The sequence below is a fragment of the Coptis chinensis genome, chromosome 3 (genome assembly GCF_015680905.1).
Source record: "Coptis chinensis isolate HL-2020 chromosome 3, ASM1568090v1, whole genome shotgun sequence".
NCBI classification, from domain to species: domain Eukaryota; kingdom Viridiplantae; phylum Streptophyta; class Magnoliopsida; order Ranunculales; family Ranunculaceae; genus Coptis; species Coptis chinensis.
The window spans coordinates 59,079,125-59,103,102 of record NC_141458.1 but is presented as its reverse complement, the minus strand read 5'-3'; the positions used below and the strand labels follow the sequence as shown (position 1 = coordinate 59,103,102).

General features: G+C 38.5%; 3 protein-coding genes and 1 pseudogene across 3 annotated transcripts; 2 read left to right on the top strand and 2 right to left on the bottom strand.

Annotated features, from left to right (window-relative positions):
• Positions 1 to 3,083: 3,083 nt before the first annotated feature.
• Positions 3,084 to 3,669, bottom strand: LOC147510208 (uncharacterized). The gene is made up of 2 exons (XM_086599297.1): positions 3,551 to 3,669; positions 3,084 to 3,444 (listed from the first exon to the last, which is right to left on the bottom strand). Exons 1-2 carry the CDS (start codon positions 3,620 to 3,622, stop codon positions 3,091 to 3,093), a joined length of 426 nt encoding a protein of 141 aa, XP_086455423.1. The 5' UTR covers positions 3,623 to 3,669; the 3' UTR covers positions 3,084 to 3,090.
• Positions 3,670 to 3,687: 18 nt separating this feature from the next.
• LOC147510207 (uncharacterized) lies at positions 3,688 to 4,875 on the bottom strand (annotated as a pseudogene).
• Positions 4,876 to 9,229: 4,354 nt separating this feature from the next.
• LOC147510206 (uncharacterized) lies at positions 9,230 to 11,665 on the top strand. The gene is made up of 3 exons (XM_086598055.1): positions 9,230 to 9,425; positions 10,241 to 10,568; positions 10,684 to 11,665. Exons 1-3 carry the CDS (start codon positions 9,230 to 9,232, stop codon positions 11,663 to 11,665), a joined length of 1,506 nt encoding a protein of 501 aa, XP_086454181.1.
• Positions 11,666 to 11,722: 57 nt separating this feature from the next.
• LOC147510205 (uncharacterized) lies at positions 11,723 to 13,246 on the top strand. The gene is made up of 2 exons (XM_086598054.1): positions 11,723 to 12,539; positions 12,591 to 13,246. Exons 1-2 carry the CDS (start codon positions 11,723 to 11,725, stop codon positions 13,244 to 13,246), a joined length of 1,473 nt encoding a protein of 490 aa, XP_086454180.1.
• The last annotated feature ends 10,732 nt before the right edge of the window (positions 13,247 to 23,978 follow it).

Sequence of the window (23,978 nt, the reverse complement as noted above, 5' to 3'; positions counted from 1 at the left end):
AAAGTTTTCAAAGACAAGGATTGAGTTAACCAAGATCTCGAAAACAAACATGCTAGGTATATAAAAGTTAATCATCCATGCATGCAAGTTAATGCTAAACACCACGTATAATTGTTTATACAAGCACGAACCATGAAAATCAAATAAACAAACAAATATATATATATATATATATATATATATATATATATATGGGGGGTATATTCCGCAAAGTGTTTGTTTCCAACCTTATATTAGGAAGGTCTGAAGCAAATTTTATGGTGCATCAAACTTTAAAATTGTAATATCCGTAGCATAGGGAGCAAACCATCAGTACTAGATCTCGGCGGTACTATATCTTCATATCTGAAGTCCTCCATCGAGAAATACTTGGATATTTCCTTCTGATTGTTTTGGTAACACCGCAATGAGAATAAGCCTGAGAACCTATCAGAGATCACTTATATCACTCTACAAATCTCTGGATTTTATGTGTAGAATAAACCTAAAAGGCAATGTTTAAGTTTCACTATGCTCAGTTACCAGAGGTAAGTGAAGGCACAATACATGGTTTATATCCTTGGTCAGCCAAGGGAGTCCAAAGATCAGATTTTTGCTCATTATACTGAACAGTGAAACACATCAAACTCATTAGTAGAAGATTCACTACTTGTCCAACAGTTTCGCAGGATATATTTAGTTTATGGTAGATAAAAAGTAAAGATTTAGTTCAATATAAAATACTCAGTCTTTCGTTCTAAAGCACCCTGGAGTAAAGGAAGATGCCTAGGTTTAGGAGCATTCCATTTAATAAGCAAGGCTATCGTGTTAATTCGAATCAAACTATCTAAGGTTCCTTATTAAAAATCATACCTAGCATAATTGCACAAATGTAATTATGTTATTTAAACTAATTTCTAAGGTTTGTATCGCATTAATTCCTCCTAAAGGCCCATAACATCAAGCTCAATCACTATTACTCCCACCAACTTCAATAATTCTAGCTTTACAAATTCTAACCACACAAACTAAAGTAGCATACCTATCATGTATGCTTGTTAAAGAGCCCAAGTCAGGCAATGTTCTAAAAAACACTAGGCGGTAGTCGGACGGTAGGGGAGCCTAGCGCCTAGGCCTTCTGATAAGAGTGAAATGACTAGTCTACCTACGAAATGAACGATGAATTCAAAACGTAAGTAAACTACAACTAGATTTTTACTAGTCTCAATTATCAAAAATTCTTCTACTCTCAATCCTATGAGATAAAGTGGAAACAGGAAGTTAACTCTTATCCTTCCGTATGCTTGTTTTCTAGTCTCAATACTCTACTTAAAGTCAATGAGAGCTTTACACTACTATGGTGCAACTACCCACAAGATGCAACTAGTCGATTATCGACAACTATGGGAATGCTAGTTGATTCGATGTTAAGGAGTTAGAGGGGATTGATTCCATTTAACTCAATATAAAAAATTAAGTAAGAATCCGAATTGAATCGCCACGCGGAACAATCTTCTTCCTAATCCCTAATTACACATGGCATTTCTACCAATTAATAACTAGCATGAACAATTAAACCCATTCTCATGGTGAACTAATTATTTAGGAGCATGGAATAGAAATTACTAAAGACTATACGATAAACGAATCAAACTATCATCAAGGCTTCCTTACCCCTCTAATGGAGGTTTAGCCTTGAATCATTCCACAATCATTTCCATTTAAATTAAAACTACACATAATAATAAGCATTAAAATTTACTAATTTAAACAATAATGAAATCTAAATTAATGACTAAAATGAAATAAGAACAAGAATTGAAATTAGATCTAGAAATGGAAATGACAAAAATCGAAATTGATAAAAATACTAATTGATCTAATCAAATGAAGAACAAGATCAAAGGTTTAATCTAATAAAGGATTTGAAACTAATTAAATAAAACAATTAAATCCTAGAAGCTATTTTAATGGCTACTTTCTATTCTAAGCTATCTACCTAACCTAACTCCCTCTGGCTGCCATTAACACTGAGTCAAGCTTTTGTTTTTATACATCCAGATCCAAAATCGTGCATGGGCTTGGAGCCATGTTTTGGGCGATTCAGCCCAAAAACCCAATTCTTTCAAATCAAAAAGGCCTCTTCAGCTGCAGTTGGCTTCCATTTTCGTCCACTTCTGCTTTTCTGATTGAGTCAAGGCTTAGACCATTGCAAAGCTCTTTCCGAGCCGGTCGTTTTGACATAAGGTGTTCAAAAAAAAGATATGGCATTGGAAGTTCTGGCGACTTTTGCTCCTTTATCTCGGTGGCACATTTAGGACTTTGAAGCCCGAAATGCATAAAAACACGTAATCGGTATTAACTCTTACTTATTATTCACATAATTGGTCTAACCTGATTATTAAGGGGTTAAAACTACAGTTTTGGGCTCTTATCACCTTTCTAGGCAAAAGGCTAGGCGCTTTTATTTATTTAATTAATTATTTAAATATATATATATATATATATATATATATATATATATATATATATATATATATATATATATATATATATAATTATTTAAATATGTATGTATAATTAATTTTTTTTTCTGGATAAAACAGGTTATTTGATACGTGGCAAGACCGCAAGACTTAGCTTGATATCAAAGTTGTTGTAATTGTATTGTATTGTAAACTGCATGAATTTATTGTAATGGGATGAACTACTTTTAATGAAATCAATATTTTCCATTTGCTAGTTGAATTCCACATGAATGTCTCATCTGTATTCACAAAACACACAAATTCCCCTGAAATACATAGAGTCTACCAGCTGAAACTAACAAACATCATAAATTGAATACTTCATTCAAATTGTACAAACTCATAGAGTCTACCATCTGAAATACTCAAATAATCAAATAAACTTGGCAAAACAGAGTAACAGACCAAATTAACAAAAAATACACTTAGCAAAAGTGCAAAACAAATGCTGTTTTTGATCTAGTATCTTTCGTGGACTTGCAGCAAGTAGTGCTTTAACAAAAGGGTGGAAATATTCCACTATTTGTCTAACTACTCTTCCTCTCCATATCTCTCTAACACGATCTCTTCATCGGATTCAAACTCAGTCCTGTTCTCCTTCATCCTCGGTGTCCTCATCTGATACAAAATCCTCTTCATGGAGCTCTCTAACCTTAACATTTCTAGCACTTCTTCGAGGCTCTAAGACATCATCCGCTCCGGATGCTTCTCCAACCATTCCCCAAGTAATCCCCGAACCGGGTGCAATTTCTTCATCATCATCATCCCCACCATTAACAATCCATCCTTGTGCGGTACTAGCTTCACTAGCTAGTAGTACATCTACCTCTTTTTTCTTTTGCCTTTTATTCTTGTTGATGATCCTAGCATTGAATTGGACATAGACTAGATTGTTCAATCTCTCTGTATCTAGTCTATTCCTTTTCTTTGTATGTACCTACATAAAAGAGAAGTTTGAAAAAATGTTAGTACAATTTTAAGTGATCCAATTAGTTAACCACACGTCCACACTATATATGTCATAGTCAGTACTCAGTACATACCCCCTCAAAAGTGCTCCAATTTCTCTCGCATCCCGATGAACTAGTAGTCAATAAGAGTATCTTTGAAGCCATTTTTTGCAAGTTGGGTGTAAGAGCGCCATAGTTGGACCACCATCCAACTAGTCAATAGATAAGCACACACAATGTCACAATATATATATAGCACAAGTTAGTATTAATTAATAATTTAATAACACATAATGCAAATGAATAACTAGGCAATACTATTTATCTAATAACATATAGTCTTACACTCTTACAGTCTTACCCAGATCATAATTAGCATCATTCTTGGCACATCCCGCCGCAGCTAAAGCTCTTCCAAACCCACCCTCTTTCTTCTTATACTTCATCAACTCGACATTGGAGACACGATCTTGCATATCAAAGTCATCGGCGAAGAACTTCTCAACACATGTGAAAAAGGCATCATTGACAAATGGATCATCTTTAATGTCTGGATTTTTGAAAAAGTAAGGATTTAAAAAGTAGGCTGCCAAATGTAACGGACCATCAAGCCGACCATCGCCTTTGTCCTTAATAATATTAAGAATGGGTTTGTAGTTATCCTCCACATTCTTGAATGCCTCTTTAATCTCCTCCTTTGCTTGCAACAATTCACCATGTAAAAAGGGCATTGATGGCTTTCGATCCCCATCAACAAGGCGAAGTACCTTCGCTAAAGGAGCAAACACTTTCAAGCAAAGTGTTACTCCATTCCAAAATGCCATACTTAGAACAGTGGAATACGCCGTTTTCCCCTTCACAGTCTTGGACCATTTGGACTTCTCCCAATCATCACTAGTAAACATTTTCCTCAACTTTTCTTTTTTGTCCATCAAACTTTGCAAAGTTAGGAATGCAGTTCTTCGAATCTAGTGACTCCTCGCCCTCACTATGTCTCTTTTCTTCGTAGCTCTCCTCATCATTGACAAAGTGTTATGATGTGAATAAATAAATATAGTGAAGGCCTTTGCTTTATCAATCACTCCTTTGAACCTAGGCAACTTACCGATTCCTTCAAGCATAAGGTTCAACGTGTGAGTGGCACATGAACTCCAAAATATGTGAGGTCTCTTTATCAACATCAAATTTGCCGCAGCCATATTGTTTGAGGCATTGTCCGTCACAACTTATACTACACATTGTGGCCCAATATCTTCAATACACTTGTCAACATATTTAAAGATGAAATCTCCGGTGTGTGCATCATCCGAAGCTTCATATGAAGAAAGAAAAGCCGTACCTTCCTTGCAATTGACACATAAGTTCATGATGCTTCTTCTTTTCCGATCAGTCCAAGCGTCGGTCATAATAGAACAACCATTCTTATCCCACTCCTCCTTTTGCTTCTTGAGTGTGTCTGTAGTTCGCTCATATTCTTCTTTCAACAATGGCTCCCTCAATTGGTATTGGCTTAGAGGCTGATATCCTGGACTAAATTGACCAACTGCTTCAACAAACCTTCTGAAGCTATCATTATCCTTAGCATGAAATGCAACACCATTTTCATACACCCATCGAGCTAAATATCGATGCACATCATGTGTCCTTTCTTTCCAAAGTGCATCATTGATATTTTATTGTCGCATCTTCTTATTTGCATCAATTGAAGATCCGGGACTGATAGTAGAAACAAACTTATCCATAAGCCCGAGAGAGTGTGGCCTTTTCCTTGACACTACCTCTTCATTTGCTTCATCAGTAATGTGAACTTCTTCTCTCACTTCTTGTTGTTGTTTCTCTTTATTACTTTTCTTCTTTTTCACTTCATCCAATGCGGCTTTACACTTAGCTTTATCTTCATCAGTAGACTTTGAGCATGGAGTTATTTGTCCTCTAATGTTCGCTATGTGTAGCTTTATTCTATAAACACCTCCACTGAACTCTTTTCCACACAACTTACACTTCCATTTATCTAGGTTATCTTTCTTGAATAACTTTCCATACTCCCAACCAACATCATTGGAATCCCGTTTCAAAAGATTATCGGGATCGGACACGGTGGCATTGGACGCCGCGGAAGAAGCCACATTTCCCGTATTTCCCGCCATTGAACTGTATAAAATAGGTATGTATAAAATAAATGAATCAAATAGGTATGTATAAAATAAATGAAGTCTACAAGCTGACATCAATGGCATTTATCCGTCACTACAGCCATTCCATCAATTCACACCATCCATAGACTGAGGTCAATATTTTGCAAAGAGCAGCTATCGTTAACTAAAGAAGATTTTACTGAGCTTCATGCCATCATAATTTCATATTAGCCAAACTCAGTTTTTTTTCTACCAAACTTAGTTAATTGACTCAGACACTCAATCAAGACGAATTAGACCACTCAATATACCCTGACAGCCAAGAAGAGTCTTAAAAATTTTATCTTCATTTCTCATTTTCTCTGCAACAAAAAAAGACACTCAAAACTTCTTCCCCTCATTTAAGACTTGATGATTTCCAACTTTTTGAAATTCCCATTATAATATTAAAGATGGATTCTTTCACACTAACTACAACTTAATTTATTTTGGTTGCTGGAGAGAAGAAAAAAAAAAAGAGAAGAAAAAAAAAGAGGAGAATTGGAGAGAAGAAATACATACCGAGAAGAAGAAGAAGAGCAGCTGATTGTTTGTTGAAGAAGAGGGACCGATTGTTTCTAAGCCCTATCGGGCTTTTTTTTAACTTAAGCTTTTTTATAACTTAAGCCCAGAGAGACCGATTGTTTTTTTAATTGGGCTTGCAACAAATTGGGCCCAAAAAACAAACTAGACCTTATAAACCGTCCAGCCCGCCTAGACCGCCTAGGCCGATCAATCCGCCGCCTAGGCCTGATTAATCGGTCCACCATTTTATCAACCGTTTAGGGTGAAAATCAGTACGGCTAGGCACCGCCTAGACGGCCGCCTAGGCCGTTTTTTAGAACACTGAAGTCAGGAACTAGTACCCTTTCATCTTTCTTCTCCGCTCCAGCAAAATACAACCTTTAATCAGAATAGGGAAAAGATACTAAACATGGGCGAATACAAGAATAAAAAACAAACGATAGGTGAGTGATGCTTAAAATCGTAATTGTGTTTCCAGTTCATCCTCATAAATGATTTACTATCAACTTTTGTTACCTCCAAAGAACATGTTAACGTTTTCATTGAGCTATTAATATATAGATTGAAACAATACTGAAGCATGGAGTATATATCAATTAAACCAAATTCTTACATCTTTTCAGCATTGGGCTCGTATTTGGCGAATTGAACCATAATATCTCTGCCATCAACATTTCTTCCTGAGAAAATAACAATAAATCATCAGATGCAGTAGAATAGTGAACGGATAATAATGAAAAAAAAAGTGTTAGTTCTGAAAGGTTTTTGAACTTTCAATTAATAATTACCATGAAAATGTCCAGGAAAAAACACTCTATTAGGGAAAACCACATCTTAAATTGTTTTGGACCAACACTCAATAGGAATATTTGAGCTCTTCCAACTGATAATCCCTAATGTCACATTGCAGCATTTCTTTTATAACGGGCAAGCCTGAGTATAAAATAATAGATCTCCAAGCCAATTACTGAAAACCCTCACTCTCAAATAAAAGTTCATAAAAGAGTGAGCTCGACATACTATGGATCTAAAAGTATCACTCGCACTTGAATACATTGTAGTAAACATGTAATGACTTCAGTGTCACAAAAGGACTCCCTTATTTAACCAAATTAAAGTTTTGCTCCTTGCCTGACAATTATACTCAGTGCACCTAAGGGAGTCACTAGAACAGCTGGGGCAAAAATGTAAGTCGCAAAATTTGCAGCCTCTCCAACAATCACTGTGACAAACAAAATCCCCATTTGACAAAAGAATAATTAAACAGCATTTAGATATAAGTTACTAATGAGCAAAACACAAAAAAAGTAGGCAATAACATAGATAAATAGATGCAGTGTATTGAACTTACTTGTTAGCATCCCAGCCCGCCACAGTGGTTCTAGTAAGTATGTGTATCCACCAACTCCTACGTAAAGGAAAAACATGTTAGAAGCAACTACAATAGCCTCATAGTTTAAATTTATTGAAGATTACACAAACTTAACATAGGCAGTGCATCATAGACTCCATTTTAAATTCCTCAATAAGTATAAAGAAAATTTTCCCATCCTAGCAAACATAGCAAAGATCCGTACTAATCGAAACTTGTAGACTGACTCGAGCATCGAAAATATGGAGCATTTAACGATTTGAAGACTGAACACCAAAGCCGATATTCTTAAGAATACATTCCCAAGTCTTAGTATCGAAAGATTTTACAATAAGTTGGGAGCACAAGGGCACAGTAGAAATTATAGCATCACTGATGCAACTAAATTACCCTCAACATCATCCACAACAAATCAAAACACTGACCATCATCAAAGTAAATGCTTTACAGAATTCCTTTATACTATTTAAGACGAGCATATACTAACAACAGAAGATGCATGTGACGAAGAACCATTAAATTATGTACAAACCACACATAAGAGAAGAATATCACAAGTGTAACTAAATGACACTAGCTAATCACTCAACAAGAGTCAATAGTCTAACACATTTAAATTTCTATATACACATTCTTCAGAGCAAAAAAAAAATAGAAGATAAGTATTTACCCAGGGTGTCAACTTCGCGGGCTCTTGATTCCAACCTTGGTACAACGTCTCATACCTATTTACTTTTTCTTGTAAATACTGAATATATTCAATGACCTGCAAAGGTACTGTGTGTGCATATTTTAGAAAATAAATATGTAACACATGACAACATCTTCTTAAACGCTCGGGTATGGTCTTAGTGTGGGTAGGAAGTATCAGAACACACTTTAAGTCCAAGTCCTGACTAACTCACCTCCTAGGTTCAGGAGTGAAATAAGAAGAGGAGGTTCGGAATTGGTTGGAATAGGCTCGAGAACTGGAGGTTCGAAACCGGTTGGAGTAGTAGGCTCGGAGAACTGGAGGTTCGGAACCGGTTAGAGTAGTAGGCTCGGAAAACTGGAGGTTTAGATCTAGTTCGAGTTGTAGGCTCGGAGAACCAACTCCTGACTAGGAACACCAAATCGAACTACTAAATTTGAAACTCCAACTCCCAATCCGAACTTAAAACATGTTTTTCTGTTGTTTAAGTCAATAAAGGAGACCTATTTGACTTGGGAAACATGGGGCTTCTAGAAGAGTCAAGATGAGACTTAACAAGAGACCTCCTAGTTAAACACTAATTGGGAAAGCTCATCTATTCATCAAGATGATACTTTACAAGAGACGGTCTCCTAGTTAAACACTAATTGGGAAACCTCATCTATTCTTATAAATAGAATAGTTGAACTACGCTTTGAGTTTGATTCCTATACACAGGATACGTAGGCAGCCATTAAAAAACGTGGTTCAACTCATCATCTTCTAAATCTCTTCTTCTTATTGATTCAATACTTCTAGTTGTTCTTTGATCATCAACAAAATATTTGTGTTTCTTGATTAGGAAAAATCATCACACAATTGGCGCCGTCTGTGGGGAAGCTATACAGAATTGATTTGATTTCTTGGTCGAAATTTTTTCAGTTCTAGGTTCTCCTACCCACCAATTTTTTTTCGGTTGGTTGTTCTTTAAAAAAAATATATATATTTTTTCTTCACTTTGATTCAAAATCATGGTTACTACAAGAGCCAATGCGAATCAAAGTAACGAGGGGAATAACGAGATCAATAACCCACATGTTACTTCTCAAAGACAATCTGAACGTAGAGGAGATCGTCGTTTTGGACAGGGTCGTGAAGAAAATGAGCCTAACAACGATACTCCCCAATCTGCCATAACCAACCAAGCCATCATGGATCTTTGTGATGGCGAGCGTGGTCGGCCGGGAGGCTTGTTTGCGTTTCTTACAAGACTACTACCGCACGCAGGAGGGTCGTTCACCTCCAAGAGTGTTGCCTACTGATGGAAACGCGAGGGGGCAGTTCCGTCCACCGAGTCTCGACCCTGATGAGGGTTACGTCCCTACACCTTATATACCTTACTTCGCTGGGTATCATAGCGACCAACCAGATTCGGATTATAATCCGTGGATCCCACCAACACTTTCGAGCTCACACGGGCCGACTTCTCTTGGTATTCAAGTGCTCAAGGTACGAGGGATGGACGTCCGAATGTGTTTGCCCGGAATCCACAACTATTAAGGTCAACCTCGAACGAAGAAGACTTTCAGTTTCAAGGGAACCTTCATTGCCTTGGAATCGCTCAGTTCCCCGATCCAGTTTTGCAAACTCCTCCACTCAATCCCGAGAACCGGAACCACGTTATCATCAAGATGAGAACTATGAGAGTCTAGGTCTGAGGTACAACAACGAGAGAACTCCAATTCATGAACCGACTACTCTTGCAAAACTCAAGGCATAAATACTAGAGGAACTATGAGGTTTGAAACCAACCAAGATCGATGAGTCAGCTGTTCGGTCAGCAATCGAGGGTGACATTGGAACTCCTTTTTCACGACATGTTATGAGTGGATACATCCCCCATGATTATAAACCACCGAAGTTCTCTAAATTTAATGGCAAAGGAGATCCAGTCTCTCATGTGCTCGGTTATCGTCAAGCAATGGTGGGTCTTTCTACGAAGGATCATTATTTGTGCTAGTATTTTGCTTCAAGTTTGACAGACTCGGCACTCATCTGGTACACGAAGCTACCCAGGGGCAACATTCACGAGTTTAAGGTGCTATCCATCAATTTCATTGCGAAATTCAGTTGCAACCGACCCTACATTAAAACCGCTGATGCACTGTTTGATATGAAAATCCGAAAGGATGAGCGTATCAGGGATTTCACCAAAAGATTTAATGAGGTTCAATTGCATGTTGACAACGTTAATGAGACCCTCGCCATTGTGGCCTTTAGAAAAGGATTAGATCCCGCTTCTGGTCTATACACGTCTTTGAAGAAAAAGAAGCCTACGAACATGACAGAGTTGCAGGCATGGATTGATAAGTATCGCGGGCCGGAAGAAGACCTATTGGGCGGGGGACTCTTCTCATAAAAGAGTGATAACCAGTGTCACCTCCGCTCCTGTTGGTAGGAGTTCTGATAGTCATTATGATGATAGGAAGTCCGAGGAACCACAGTCGGGGCACAAGTCAGTCGACAGGAATTCCTATCAAGATAAGTCCAAGAGGCAAAAGATTAGTGACACGTCAAGAAGTGAACAACTACCCCCGCTGGATAGGGATTTTACCACTTTAACTCATCCTTACGAGGACATCTTCGATGCCATCAAGAACAAGAACATGTTAAAGAACCCTCCAAAGATGAAGCCCGGTGCTATTGGAGCTAGGAATACTAACGTATACTGTAAGTTCCATAAACAGGCCGGTCATGGAACTAAGAATTGTAGGTCTCTTAAACATGGAATTCAGGATCTCGTAGATCGAAGGTTACTAGATGAATATAAGGGTACTCCAATTCAGAATACTACCGCAATTCCTGACACCAATGTACATAATGCAGAGACAGGAACGGATAAGGTAGTGATTCACACGATCGTTGGGGGCAATTCTAAACGCCCATTTGAAGAGTTGAGTAGAGGGAAAAGGTACCAGGAAAGACAGGCGAAACATTTACGAAGCATTAACAATGTTACTTCCAAACCGACCAAGGAATCTAACTCCGCGGTTGTTTTCACTGATGACGACGCTAAAGGGGTTTTCTTTCCACACTCAGATGCGTTGGTTCTATCCTTAGAAGTTGCTGGGTGTGATATGCATAGGATCCTCATCGACCCTGGGAGTTCTGCAGATATACTTTACTATCATGCTTGCAAACAAATGCCGATTCTAGAAACGGAACTTCGTCCCGTGAAATCTTCTTTGTATGGATTTAATGGTGACATGGCCGATGCAGTAGGAGAGATTGAATTGACAGTCAAAGCTGCTAACGTCACTCTAAATGTCAACTTCACGATTGTCAGGGGAGTTACGCAGGGTATTCTTGATATGCCTTCTCCAAGGTCTCCGAAAGAGGTACAGCGGTTGGCTGGGCGTCTTGCCGCACTTAACAGGTTCATTAGTAGAAGTTCATATAAGTGTTAGGTTCTGTACAAGTTACTAAGGAAGAATATACGCTTTGATTGGACCGACGAATGTGAGATGGCTTTTAAGGACTTAAAAAATTATTTGTCCTCCCCTCCCGTGCTCACTACCCCGAAGCAAGGAGACGTTTTAGGGTTATACTTAGCCTCTTTCGAGCATGGCATCAGCGCTGTATTAGTAAGAATTAATGAGAGGAATATCGAAAAGCCTGTCTACTTTGTTAGTAGAGCCATCCTGGATGCCGAAACACGATATCCGAAGATTGAGAGAATAGCTCTAGCTCTAATCTTTGCTGCTGAGAAGCTACGACCATACTTCCAAGCTCACACCATCAGAGTCATCACTGAGTATCCTTTCAAGTCGGTCTTAGCAAGACCAGATAGGGCCGGACGTCTCTTGAAATGGTCCATTCAATTAGGGGAATTTGACATTATTTATGTGCCGAGAATTTCTGAGAAGGGGCAAGCTTTGGCTGAGTTCTTGATCGATTTTCCTCTAGATACCTCAGCCTCGGCAATGGTAGTAGATTCGGAAAAGTCACCTCCTACTTTTATGGAGTTAGACGAACCTAACTCACTTCCTCATAGTCAGGTTCGACCTTGGAGTCATATCCCAGGTTGGAAGTTGTTCGTAGATGGATCTTCCAATGACCAAGGAGCAGGTATTGGTGCGGTACTCTTGACTCCAGATAACACTAAGCTAGAAAAATCAGTGCATTTGGGGTTCAAGGCATCTAACAACAAAATTGAATACGAAGCTATGCTAGCGGGCTTGTCTATGACACTAAACTTAGGAGTACGACATCTCACAGTATTCAGCGACTCTCAATTAGTTGTGCAACAGATTGAGGGTGGTTACGAAGCTCGAGACCCTCGTATGGATCAATACTAGGAGTTGGTTAGATCTCTTACTTCTCATTTTGAAGATCTAAATTTCATTAATTTGCCTAGACTGGACAATAGGCATGCCGATTCACTTGCCTACTTAGCTTCTTTGCTTGGGGATATTGAAGCTCGTTCCATTCCCGTCGAATATCAGTCAACGCCTAGTATTGAAAAAGAATTAGTTTGTCTTTTGGCTCCAATTTTGCAAGCTCCAATGGGGACCTGGATGGATCCGTATCGTTCTTATCTTTTAGATGGCACTCTTCCGGCAGAGAAGACAGAAGCACAGAAGTTGTTAGCCAAAGTGGGACGTTATTTACTTGTTGGTGAGAACTTGTACAAGAAGTCTTACTTAGGACCTCACCTGCGATGTGTTACTCATGCCGAGGCTCATACTCTACTTGAAGAGATACACTCGGGCGAATGTGGAAATCATGCTGGGGGCAGATCTTTGGTACTCAAGATACTCCGGCAGGGGTACTTTTGGCCTTATATGCTTAAAGATGCGGACGCTTATGTCCGGAAGTGTGATGCTTGCCAAAGACATGCTAACTACATCCATGTTCTAGCCAGAAGAACTCCATCCTCGGCATCTCCGTGGCCATTAAACTCAATGGGGAATGGACATTATTGGTCCTCTACCTATAGCCCCTGGCAACATGAAGTTCCTTTTAGTTGCAACAGATTATTTTACTAAGTGGATAGAGGCAGTTCTTTTAGCGATTATCAGGGAGGTTGATGTCACGAAGTTCATCCGGAACAATATCATTTGCGTGGTTCGGATTACCTAAAGTCATTCTTTTTCGATAATGGGACACAATTTCGGGGCACCAAAACACACGCTTTTTGACGAGATTGGGCATTGTGCAACTTTTCTCTTCTCCTGGATATCCTCAAGGTAACGGTCAGGCGGAAGCCTCTAACCGCGTTATTTTGGATAATTTAAAACGGAAACTCGTGGAGAGAAGCGGATTGTGGGTTAAGGAGTTGCCTAAAGTACTTTGGGCCTACCGAACAACTCCTCGACATTCGACTGGAGAATCACCTTTCACTCTCACTTATGGTACCGAAGCTGTCCTTCCTACTGAGATGAGGGTCACTACCCAGAAGTCAGATTTAGTACTCACCCTCGACAATGAGGAAATTCTTTGTCGCGAATTGGACTTGTTGGATGAAAAAAGAGAATCTGCAACCTTACGACTTGCATCTTATCAGCACCAGCTGAAAAGGTCTTTTGATAAAAGGGTACGACCTCGATCTTTCAAGGAAGGGGATTTGGTCCTCCGTATGGACCCCGTGCCTAAGAAGTTAGGAGCTAATTGGGAAGGTCCGTATATCATCGATAGGATAGTTGGCAATGGTAGTTACTATCTTAAATCCATGGATGGTGAAGTTTTTGTTAAACCTTGGAATACTGCAAACTTGCGCAAGTATTTTCAATAGTAGTTATCTTTCTCTTTGTTAGAGTGTTACCCATGGAACACTGCGAATTTCCGCAAATATTTTAAATAAAAGTTATCTTTTCAGAGTGTTGTTTCTTTTAATTTATTATTTTTATATTGGGATACTTTTTGGATGTTGGGTGCGAGATCCCATATGTTGGCCAAACTTGTATCAGAACCTTAAGAAAGCTTTCTTTGGATAATGAGTGAAAGATCTCATATGTTGTTCCATGTGTGTGCTTAAGAAAGTTTACACTTAGCTTGGATTTTATCTAGCTAAGCGCAATTCTAATGCCTTTTGTCAATAAGTGTCTATTTATGTATTAGCTTTGTCGACATTACGGTCTTTACAGGAACTGATACAGGGGCATACCCTACTTTCCTATATGACCTTTCTTTATTATCCCAGATAACCTCTGGGACATTAGAGGAGTTAAGAAATCTCATAGCACGCATACTTGATTATTTTGAATCAAATTTAGCAAAGTTTCACTCAAAATAAATACTCAAGTATAGCTAATCAAAAGTCAATTGCTAATAGATAAGTAAATTGCAACTTAATAGCATTTTAAGGATTTACTTATCGGGACAGAATCAGGTTTCTTCAGGAGCTACAGGCGAGTTATCAGTCAATTCCTCTACCTCATGCACATCTGCATCATGGTCTTCTTCAGAACCTACTTCCAAACCTTCCCCCTCGGAACCTTGTTGATACTTTTGTGAGGCCAAATCATCCTCTAACTTCTCTTGAAGTTTGTCAACATCAATCTCAAGATCGGGATACGGGACGCCATCATCATGAGGGAGGGTTCCGTGATGCCCAAGCTTGATCGAAGTTTCTCACCATATCGCTTGTCGTACTCGGTTCAAGAATGTCAAGCACGCAATGCTGGTGGAGATACCATTCTTGTATGCTTCGGAACTGACCACATCAACTAGCTCGGTGTAGAATTCGTTCACCTCCTTTTACGCTCCTTTCAAGAACTTCGAGAATCGAACTTCGGGGCAAGCAAGGAATTGGAAGGAGATACAAGTTGATCTCTCGAGGCTGAAGCTCTGCGTTAGCTTTGCTTAGTGATTCTCCCAACTCCCCATTTATCAACTGAGAGCCTATCAACTCTAGTTCTATCAACGCGGCACTTTTGTTAACTTCGGATAGCTCGGATTTTAAAGGGTCCAGTTCTTTTTATAAAGCCGTAGCTTTATCCTCATAATACATCTTCTGATTCTTCAATGTTGCAAACTCGCCATTCAAACGGTTTCGATCAGCTTGCCATGCCTCACGACAGCCGTCAAAGTGGGAAGCTCATTCGGCTAAGTTGTTTTTTACTTTAAGAACTTCTTGGTGCTCAAGTTTGGTGAATTCAAGGTCTCTTTCAAGATTCTTGTTCTTCTCTCTGGTCTTTCTAAGATCTCTCTGAACGGCTCTGACCTGCTCAATCTCATCGGCTAGGCTTTCATTCTTCCTCTTGCTTATATCATAATCACCTTCTAATCTTTTAATCTTTTGGTTGGATATGAGGAGTTGCTTCGTCAAGTCACCTTTTTCTCTTGTGAATTTATCCACTTCATCCTGATTCTTACGCAACAGAGCATAAGTCATGGATGCATCCATGCTAGCCTGCAGTGCCAGAAGAATTACAATTTATGTTTCAGGAGCTAGTGTATATAAACAAAAAGACAACCGGAAACGATGTAAGGAATTGAAGTACAAAATGGTTACCTTCAACATATGTCGACACATTCGTTCCAGGCCTGCCGTTGCGCGAAGTACTCTTTTATGTTTTACTTTCTCTTTGGGAAGCCTCATAGATTCAACCAATCCCAAAGCAACTCCAGGGTCCTTAAGCGTATCTTGGTTAGTAATCAAGGGATTCTCTGGTAATCCAAGCACTCTCGGAACCGGAACAAATGGGTTTGGAGTAAGTTTCGAGTTCAAAGATGTCGATTTACTCTTTTTCCTTAAGCGAATGTCCTCATCTTGGGAAATTGGAGAAGGAGATTTCCTTTTATTTGACTCAATGGATGGAACACGGTTATTGTCAGATACAATACTGGTAGAGTAGGTTTGTTCCACATTTTCGAGGTTCGTTATCAATTCCGGATCGGATTGCATGACATCCACATTTTCAATATCAGTCAAAGGGAACTTGACATTACTATCTACCCCCATAGTGTCACCACCCACTTCAACATTTGACTTATTTGTATCATAAACAGAAAGTTGAAGGTTCGGTGTTTTTCCACTTTGTACTCTTGATTCCTGAGGATTGAACGCACTCTAGACTTTCAGTTCTAATGGGATTTTCATCTTCATCGAGAATGATAGCGTTGGAAGCTTGCCCAATTCCTCGTTCGGTATGTTTTTATAGCCTTACTCACCTTCGGCTTACTCACCTTCGCAAACCTGACAACCTCGGGAGGAGGTTTATTTGATTTGCTTTCGAGCTCCCTTTTATGATAGAATTTGACTTGGAAATAAGACCAAGGACCTTCTTTGCCATAAAGGCCTCCCTTGGGTGCGGTTGTAGCAGTTTAGGGTTCCCACCCATATACCCAACTCCGGGCTCCAAAGCTTGCAACTCCATTGGTGACATAGTCGATACTACTGAGATTAATAATGGGTGCGGAACTATGGACCGCGGGTGTTTCTCGAGTTTGGGAGTGCAATAAGGGCTATCACAAAGATCTCGTTCCACAAGAGTTAGAGACGGAGTCCCACGCCCACTCTCCTTTGACAAAGAAAAAGCCGGACCGGATCCTCTTTCGATTATTATCAAAGGTGACATCACCCCATTCACCACCTGTTACACGGATAGCATATTTACGCCAGTAGTCATCATTGTTTTTACCTTCGTATAATATGACGCGTTCAACTCTTGGTTTAGCAGAAAGAGTGCAGTCTCCATTATTTAGTATCATCAGTTTATAGAAGTATGATATCACTCCGCAAGTCACCAATATATTGTGCTTTCGTCCCAATATGTGCATGTATGTGACATTGCGAACAAACCAAGGCATTACTCTGTTGATCAAGACTTGGAAGTACTCAAGGGCATCTTCCATAAACGAAGGCAAGGGGAGTCGGAGTCCAGCTTTCAGCAGTCCAAGGAATATCAAGGGATTTTCATCGGTTCCAAGGTCGGCAGTCCATGGATATTCAATTTTGATTTCTTTTGGAATTGCAAATGTGTTATGGATCTTTTCCAAATCCGAAATATCACCGAATGGGATAATATTCCAGTCAAAAGTGGGGATTTTAGTTTTCGGCGCGGTCGAAAGAGAAACATCGGTAATTGCTTTATAACTTGGAACTGCTATAGCAATTGAACCTGAAACGGCATTGCCCAGTACTGAATCCGAAACTGCCTTGCTATTTAAAGGACCCGAAGCTGATGGGTGAGACATTGAAAGTTGATTAAGAGTGCACGGTCAAAAGGATATATTCGGAACTGGAAGTGGTGGTAGCAAAGCCAGAATTGCCTGTGCAACTTTAGAAAGAAAAACGTGGCTGTTGACACCTTGACACCCAAAACTTCAAGTTCTTCTACACAAACCTTAGCACACTTTGGACTCAATCTCTCAATCAATCAAAGAAAGAACAGGTTCAACACCTTGTGTCTGGCAGTCTGCTAAGTAACCAAACTCAAATTTATTATGTTTGCTTCTAAAGATATTATCAATGGCAGAGACAAATTCAAACTGTTATGAATATTTTAGGTGCTTGTTTTCTTTATTTCGACGGAATCGATAAACGACGCGGAAACAAGATGCTTTCGAAAACACCTTGACCGTTTAAGTGGTGGCAGCAAGCAAGTGTGTATGTATGAGATTGGATTTCGAAAGTAAAGTCTATTTGGAGAAATTATCACAGAAAAGTCTAACTATAAATTTGAGGTGGTAATGGAGGCTCACAGGAGGTTTATATAGTGTTCAGAACTATAAAAGAGCTATACAAATAGAAAGAGAAAAGGAGTTCAGTGAGGAAACGAATTCTAGAAAGAGAAAAGGAGTTCAGCAAGGAAACGAATCCTTCCACAAGTATAAAGATTCTCCTTTATTCTCTCTTCTGGATGACTCAATTCCGGATGAGTAGTGGGCTTCACATCTCCTGCTCAAATATTCCCAACTCCGGATGAATGAGTGTGGTTTTGAGTTATTGCAAGTTGTTGCTTCATGTGCCGATACACTGCCTAGCTTGTTCAGAACTAACTTTGAATTTGTTAACTATGATTCATCTTCCACTGAGAATGACTTTGAGAGCCTCGTACTGCTCTTGTTGGAAGAGTTTCTTCAGTTGTTATGTTCAACTTATTTGATTCATCCATTATTTGAGTGGGGGCAGCAAGAGAATTGGCGAGAATTCGCGTTGGGCAAAACTCAAAGGATGAAGGAAGAAGTTAGCGAAGGGTATCTTTTTGTTATATTCAACAGCTCAATTTCGCAAGGCCCAGCTCAAGTTTCGCAAGGCCCAGTTCCGAGTTTCACTTCCAGTTTCGGGTTGCACTTCCGAGTCAAGGTGATTTGATGAAATCTACCTACGTCCGGACCATCTGACCATGTTCGGTCCCTTACATGAGCTAGTATTCTAGGTCTGGGTAATCACAAAGCATGGCAGGTCCGGGTTCCACAAGTTCCTAATGTCCAAGTCCAGATCATTATAATATTTGGGATGTCCGGACTTGACAAATTTCAATTTCTTGAGCTAGCTCCTCATATACTAGGTTCGGCCTAATATACAAGGTTCGGGGGGCATGGTCATGGCAGGTCTAAATTTACAATTCCTTGCACTGAAGTAATGCGAAATTTTGCCGATACATTCCACAGAGAAAGTCAAGGCATAAGACGTACATTTTTACCCGGCCTTTTTCCTTAAGGGTTTGATTCACAACCCATGAATAAAAAAGGGGGGCATCTGTGTGTGCATATTTTAGAAAATAAATATGTAACACGTGGCAACATCTTCTTAAACGCTCGGGTATGGTCTTAGTGTGGGTAGGAAGTATCAGAACACACTTTAAGTCCAGGTCCTGACTAACTCACCTCCTAGGTTCAGGAGTGAAATAAGAAGAGGAGGTTCGGAATTGGTTGGAATAGGCTCGAGAACTGGAGGTTCGAACCGGGTTGGAGTTAGGCTCGAGTAGGTTCTCGTTAAAGTAGTAGGCTCGAAAACTGGAGGTTCAGATCTAGTTCGAAAGTTATAGGCTCGAGAACCAACTCGACTAGGAACACCAAATCCGGAACTACTAAGTTTGAAACTCCAACTCCCAATCCGAACTTAAAACATGTTTTTCTGTTGTTTAAGTCAATAAAGGAGACCTATTTGACTTCGGAAACATAGGGCTTCTAGAAGAGTCAAGATGAGACTTAACAAGAGACGGTCTCCTAGTTAAACACTAATAGGGAAACCTCATCTATTCATCAAGATGATACTTAACAAGAGACGGTCTCCTAGTTAAACACTAATTGGGAAACCTCATCTATTCTTATAAATAGAATAGTTGAACTACGCTTTGAGTTTGATTCCTATACACAGGATACGTAGGCAACCATTAAAGAACGTGGTTCAACTCATCATCTTCTAAATCTCTTCTTCTTATTGATTCAATACTTCTAGTTGTTCTTTGATCATCAACAAAATATTTGTGTTTATTGATTAGGAAAAGTCATCACACAGGTACCATTTAACAGAACTCGAGGCTTATTGAGGTTTATAAAAAAAAACATAAGAGCCTCCTAGATGCTTAAGGCGCGTCTCAGAGGCTTATTGAGGCAAAAATGAGAAGCATCCGGTTGAAATTTAGATTTTACCATTTTAAGATGAGAACTATCAAGTGCAACAGAGGTTGCCTATTGTGTACCCCAATTCCAGAGCTTCCAGAATTATTGTTAAAAAATTCAATTTTTTAATGTTTTCATTTCATTTACCAAATGATGTCGTTAATTGTCTGGCATATATGACTTGGCAAAACAGTACAAAAAAGTTGGAAAATAAAGAAGGTAAATATTCGAATGCTAAAGAAGAATTACCTGAATCGGCGGTAAATCAAATGATGGACGAGTGCCACTCTCTCTAGTCTGAACACAAACATAAGAAAGTCCCTTACCAATCTATGCTGCTGATCCTGCCACTACCTCAGCTGTAACAATACATCGCCAACCATTGAAATCTGAGTGTCTATATCTTCAGATTCCAACTTAAGGCAAACATACATAGCTTTTTATAGATACTAAGAAATCAACCATCTTTTTAAGTTCCCAGAAAAGGTGCACGGAAAACGTACAAGTTATGTGCAGTGTGTACAACTATTTGTAGGCAATTAATCCTAATAAAAAGCAATGTACTAAACAAACGAAAACCAATAGATATTGTAGTGTATAATCAAGTTGATCACCCCACTTGTGACATTGCTGGTTTAGTCATAAACTATTGACAGGTCAAGTAACAATCTCCCGCCTATGCTATATTGATACTTGCAAACCAGGTCAACAACACCAGGGAAGCATGTTCAAACTCATTTTACTCTTGTACTCACCAAAAACAACCCACTTTTTTAAATCAAGAATAGTTTTAGTGAATAAGTATTCCAAACTGCTTATTGAAGACCACTTCAGTCAGGCAAGAAGTCTAGTGAAAATCACCAAAAATTTTGAATTGAAAATGAGAAATTTTAACTAATAGATTTTAGATACGTAATAAAAAGAAACACACTTTGAATTTCGAAGTATAAACGATAAATTTTTACCAAATTCTTACCTGACTACGAGAATGATGAAAATTGAAAAATGAAGCAACACGATCTTGTGAAGCACGAAACGAGAAGATTACAACCTAATGAAACACCGATCTCATAGCGTCAATAAATATCCTCTTCAAATCTGCATGTCAACAACACAATTAGAGAAAAAGAACATAGAAGAAAAGAAAGCCATCAAAATCCTTACTTTTTTAAAAAAAAAAAAAAGATGGAACTTACAAAGTAAGGAGAAAAGGTAAGTGGCGGTGGGGGATGCTAAGTAGGGGAAGGAGAAACGGCATGTGGCGGTGGGGAAGAAGCTAAGTGGGGGAACTTAATTTCTGCGTGTTGGAATTATTTTGTTCTGTGTTAAAATATTTTGGACCCCTGTCCCTACGGTCAAAACGCAAAGAACATCCGTCTAGGATCTAAAAAAATGTACCAACGGTTTCTCTTCGTGGCTACACCTACAGTCCAAATAAACATTTAAACCGTCACTTAAAGTATTAAAGTTACGGAATGAGGAGAAACTTATTTGCTACCGTCAAAATTTGTGGGAGAATATGCAAAGGTTTATGACCGTGGGAAAAATTACCGAGTAACCGTGGGAAAAACTCCATTTTCTTGTATTGCAAGCTCTTCCAACCACTACTCTATTGAGCTCAAACAAATCCTCTCCGACCATAACTATCACGCTTCCCTTGTTATCACGAGCTAAGCCGCGATAAAAAGTTTGAACGAGAGAGGGAGAGTATTGAGCTATAGAATCTAGCATTAGAGGTTTCCAACTTTTCCTTAAGATCTGCACCTTGTAGAACACATCATAAATCCCCACATCGAAGAGAGAGGAAAAGTTCATCTCGGGTATAATGGTTCGATCGACAGCCATGAGTGGAGGTTTTGTTAAATTGAAGGTTGGGTTGAGAAGGGGTGAAGATTTGCTGCAAGGTGATAAAAGGAATTGAAGGTTTGGCCCAAGCCTATGTGAATATCCGAAATACCCAAGATGTCATTTCCTATCTCGTAACTTGTAAAACGTGAGTGCCCGCTTCGTTACCAGTCGGAATTGCACAAATGAGCTGTCTAAACGACCAGAACAAAAAATCATATCCAACAGTATATGACATGCTTCTATCCGAGGTCGTATGACACAAAGGATGATGGAGAATGCCTAGAAGTGCGTAGATGACATAAGTTTAAACACGATGAAGCTCTAAAGAAATAGAGTGTGTCAACTGGAAAGCAAGCGTGTATGAATGGCGTGATCAGACAAAAAGAATGTTACGAGGGCAAAGGAAAGAGGATCTTTATTTTGTATTTACAAACTTGAAAAATAACGACTAATTAATTTTTTTGGGAATTAATTTTTGAAAACTGTAAAAAAAAAAAAAGTAGGTCGTTTTGACTTTAACTTTGACTTTTTCAACACTTTTTCATAGAAGCTTTGATCTTCATAAGAAGCATTAATAAAGCTCTTTTTAGCGCTAAAATGCATATTTTATGATAAGTGGTTTGAAATAGCATATAACTTGCAAAATGCAGTAAAAGCTATGAGTTGTCTGTTTATTATGCGTAAGAAAGGCTATAATACAGTAATGTAAAAGTAATAAAATGCACATTTGGGAGCTGATCACCTCTCCATCTTTCCCTCACTTCGTCTTCTCTCCCCTTATTCTTCTATGTTTTCTTTTTCACACAAATTCGCACTCTTCAATATATATCTAGAATTATATAAGTTTCTTCAATACAATAGGGTTATAAAAGTATATGTTCTTTGAATTCCAATCCATCTCGACTCCAATTCGATTCCATTTTAAAAAATAACTTTGTTTGAAATTTATCTGACATACCAAATAATATAGATACTACAACAAGAAACCATTACGGAATGAAAGATCACTTATTCATGGGTTGAACATGAATTACCACTGGATCAATTACATGAAGAATGAAGTTGAGGGTAAGATGTTGCTGAACCTATCGACTTTGAATTTTAATGTGCCAAACTATCAAGGCTCTATTGAAAAGCCCCACTAAAAATCAAGTACCTTCACATTTTGTATTATGTAATCTGCAATTTTTTGTTATTTATTTGATGCTAGTGAATTGTTTTTTCTGTTATAGCAATATGAATTTATATATGTGTAATATGTAATCTGCAATTTGAATATGAGTTGGTGTAGTCACATTTTGGCTCTGTAATATAATATGTGAATGGTTTCCTTTTTTCTATATGTACTGAAACTACTCTCATAAGAACTTGTACAATCTATTTTTGAAATACATTTAATATCGAATGCTCTCGCTCTTGCGTAAAATCTAAATGGGAGTCTAAATAGGTTTGATATCCACATATGTTAATTTACTTAGGTTAGACTATAAAACCTGGCCTCTATTTCTTAGTGGAGTCTAAATAGGTTATGGAGCATTGAACGTTTCATAACCATGTGAACTGATAGAATCTACTCCATGAACCCCTCTTGAATCTCTAGTTCACAAAGTTCTTGCAGTACCTAGATTTGTGGTGACATGAAGGAGGTGAATATATATAAAAGAATAGTTGATGCTTCTGCTGCATTAACACATTCATATCCATACTATCCATTTTACAAGACTGGGCTAGGGGGAAAGGATATTGTCACTAGCCATGAAATACCTATAAGGGTTTGCGCTATGGCGTTGCATAAGTTGGCATACATTGTACTCCTCAGTCATGAAAAAATGACCTACAAGTAGCAATATAACACTTGAAGGCATGTAGTTAATTACTATTTTTTATTTACTTCATCCTCCTTTTTTATGTTATTATTATATTGGATATATGGTTTTATTGAGATGGGGTTTTTATATTTGCAGAAGCGTTGCAGTTGGTTATATCATAATGCAAACTTGGAGCAAGTGGATTTGTGCGAGAATAGTGATTCATTTATCAAGGAGTAAGCTTTATTTATTTTTTATTTTTATTTTTTTTGCTAAATTGAATGCTTAGTACAATGGTTTAGTGTCTCACTATTAATTCACAACTTTAAATCGTGTTAATCAATCCTTGGTGAGAATAATGTGGGAAGGCCCATTAAGAGAAGCTTAAGGTCCATAGTAATTGAGTACTTAGTATGTTGTCCAATCCATTGGTGCTGGAGTATCACAATGGGTATGTATATAAATTGAATGGTCACGCCCAAAAAATTGCAATGGAATATTAATCTGCACTTAATGTAAATTTTGTTGGAGTTTGGTATTTTCTTTGTCG

Coding starts and splice junctions, on each gene's coding strand:
- LOC147510208 (XM_086599297.1), bottom strand. CDS start 3,622: ATGGCTTCAAAGATACTCTTATTGACTACTAGTTCATCGGGATGCGAG. Junction 3,445..3,550: donor ATTGGAGCACTTTTGAGGGG/GTATGTACTGAG, acceptor TCTTTTATGTAG/GTACATACAAAGAAAAGGAA.
- LOC147510206 (XM_086598055.1), top strand. CDS start 9,230: ATGGTTACTACAAGAGCCAATGCGAATCAAAGTAACGAGGGGAATAAC. Junction 9,426..10,240: donor CATCATGGATCTTTGTGATG/GCGAGCGTGGTC, acceptor CAAGTTTGACAG/ACTCGGCACTCATCTGGTAC. Junction 10,569..10,683: donor TTGCAGGCATGGATTGATAA/GTATCGCGGGCC, acceptor TTATGATGATAG/GAAGTCCGAGGAACCACAGT.
- LOC147510205 (XM_086598054.1), top strand. CDS start 11,723: ATGGCTTTTAAGGACTTAAAAAATTATTTGTCCTCCCCTCCCGTGCTC. Junction 12,540..12,590: donor TTACGAAGCTCGAGACCCTC/GTATGGATCAAT, acceptor CTCATTTTGAAG/ATCTAAATTTCATTAATTTG.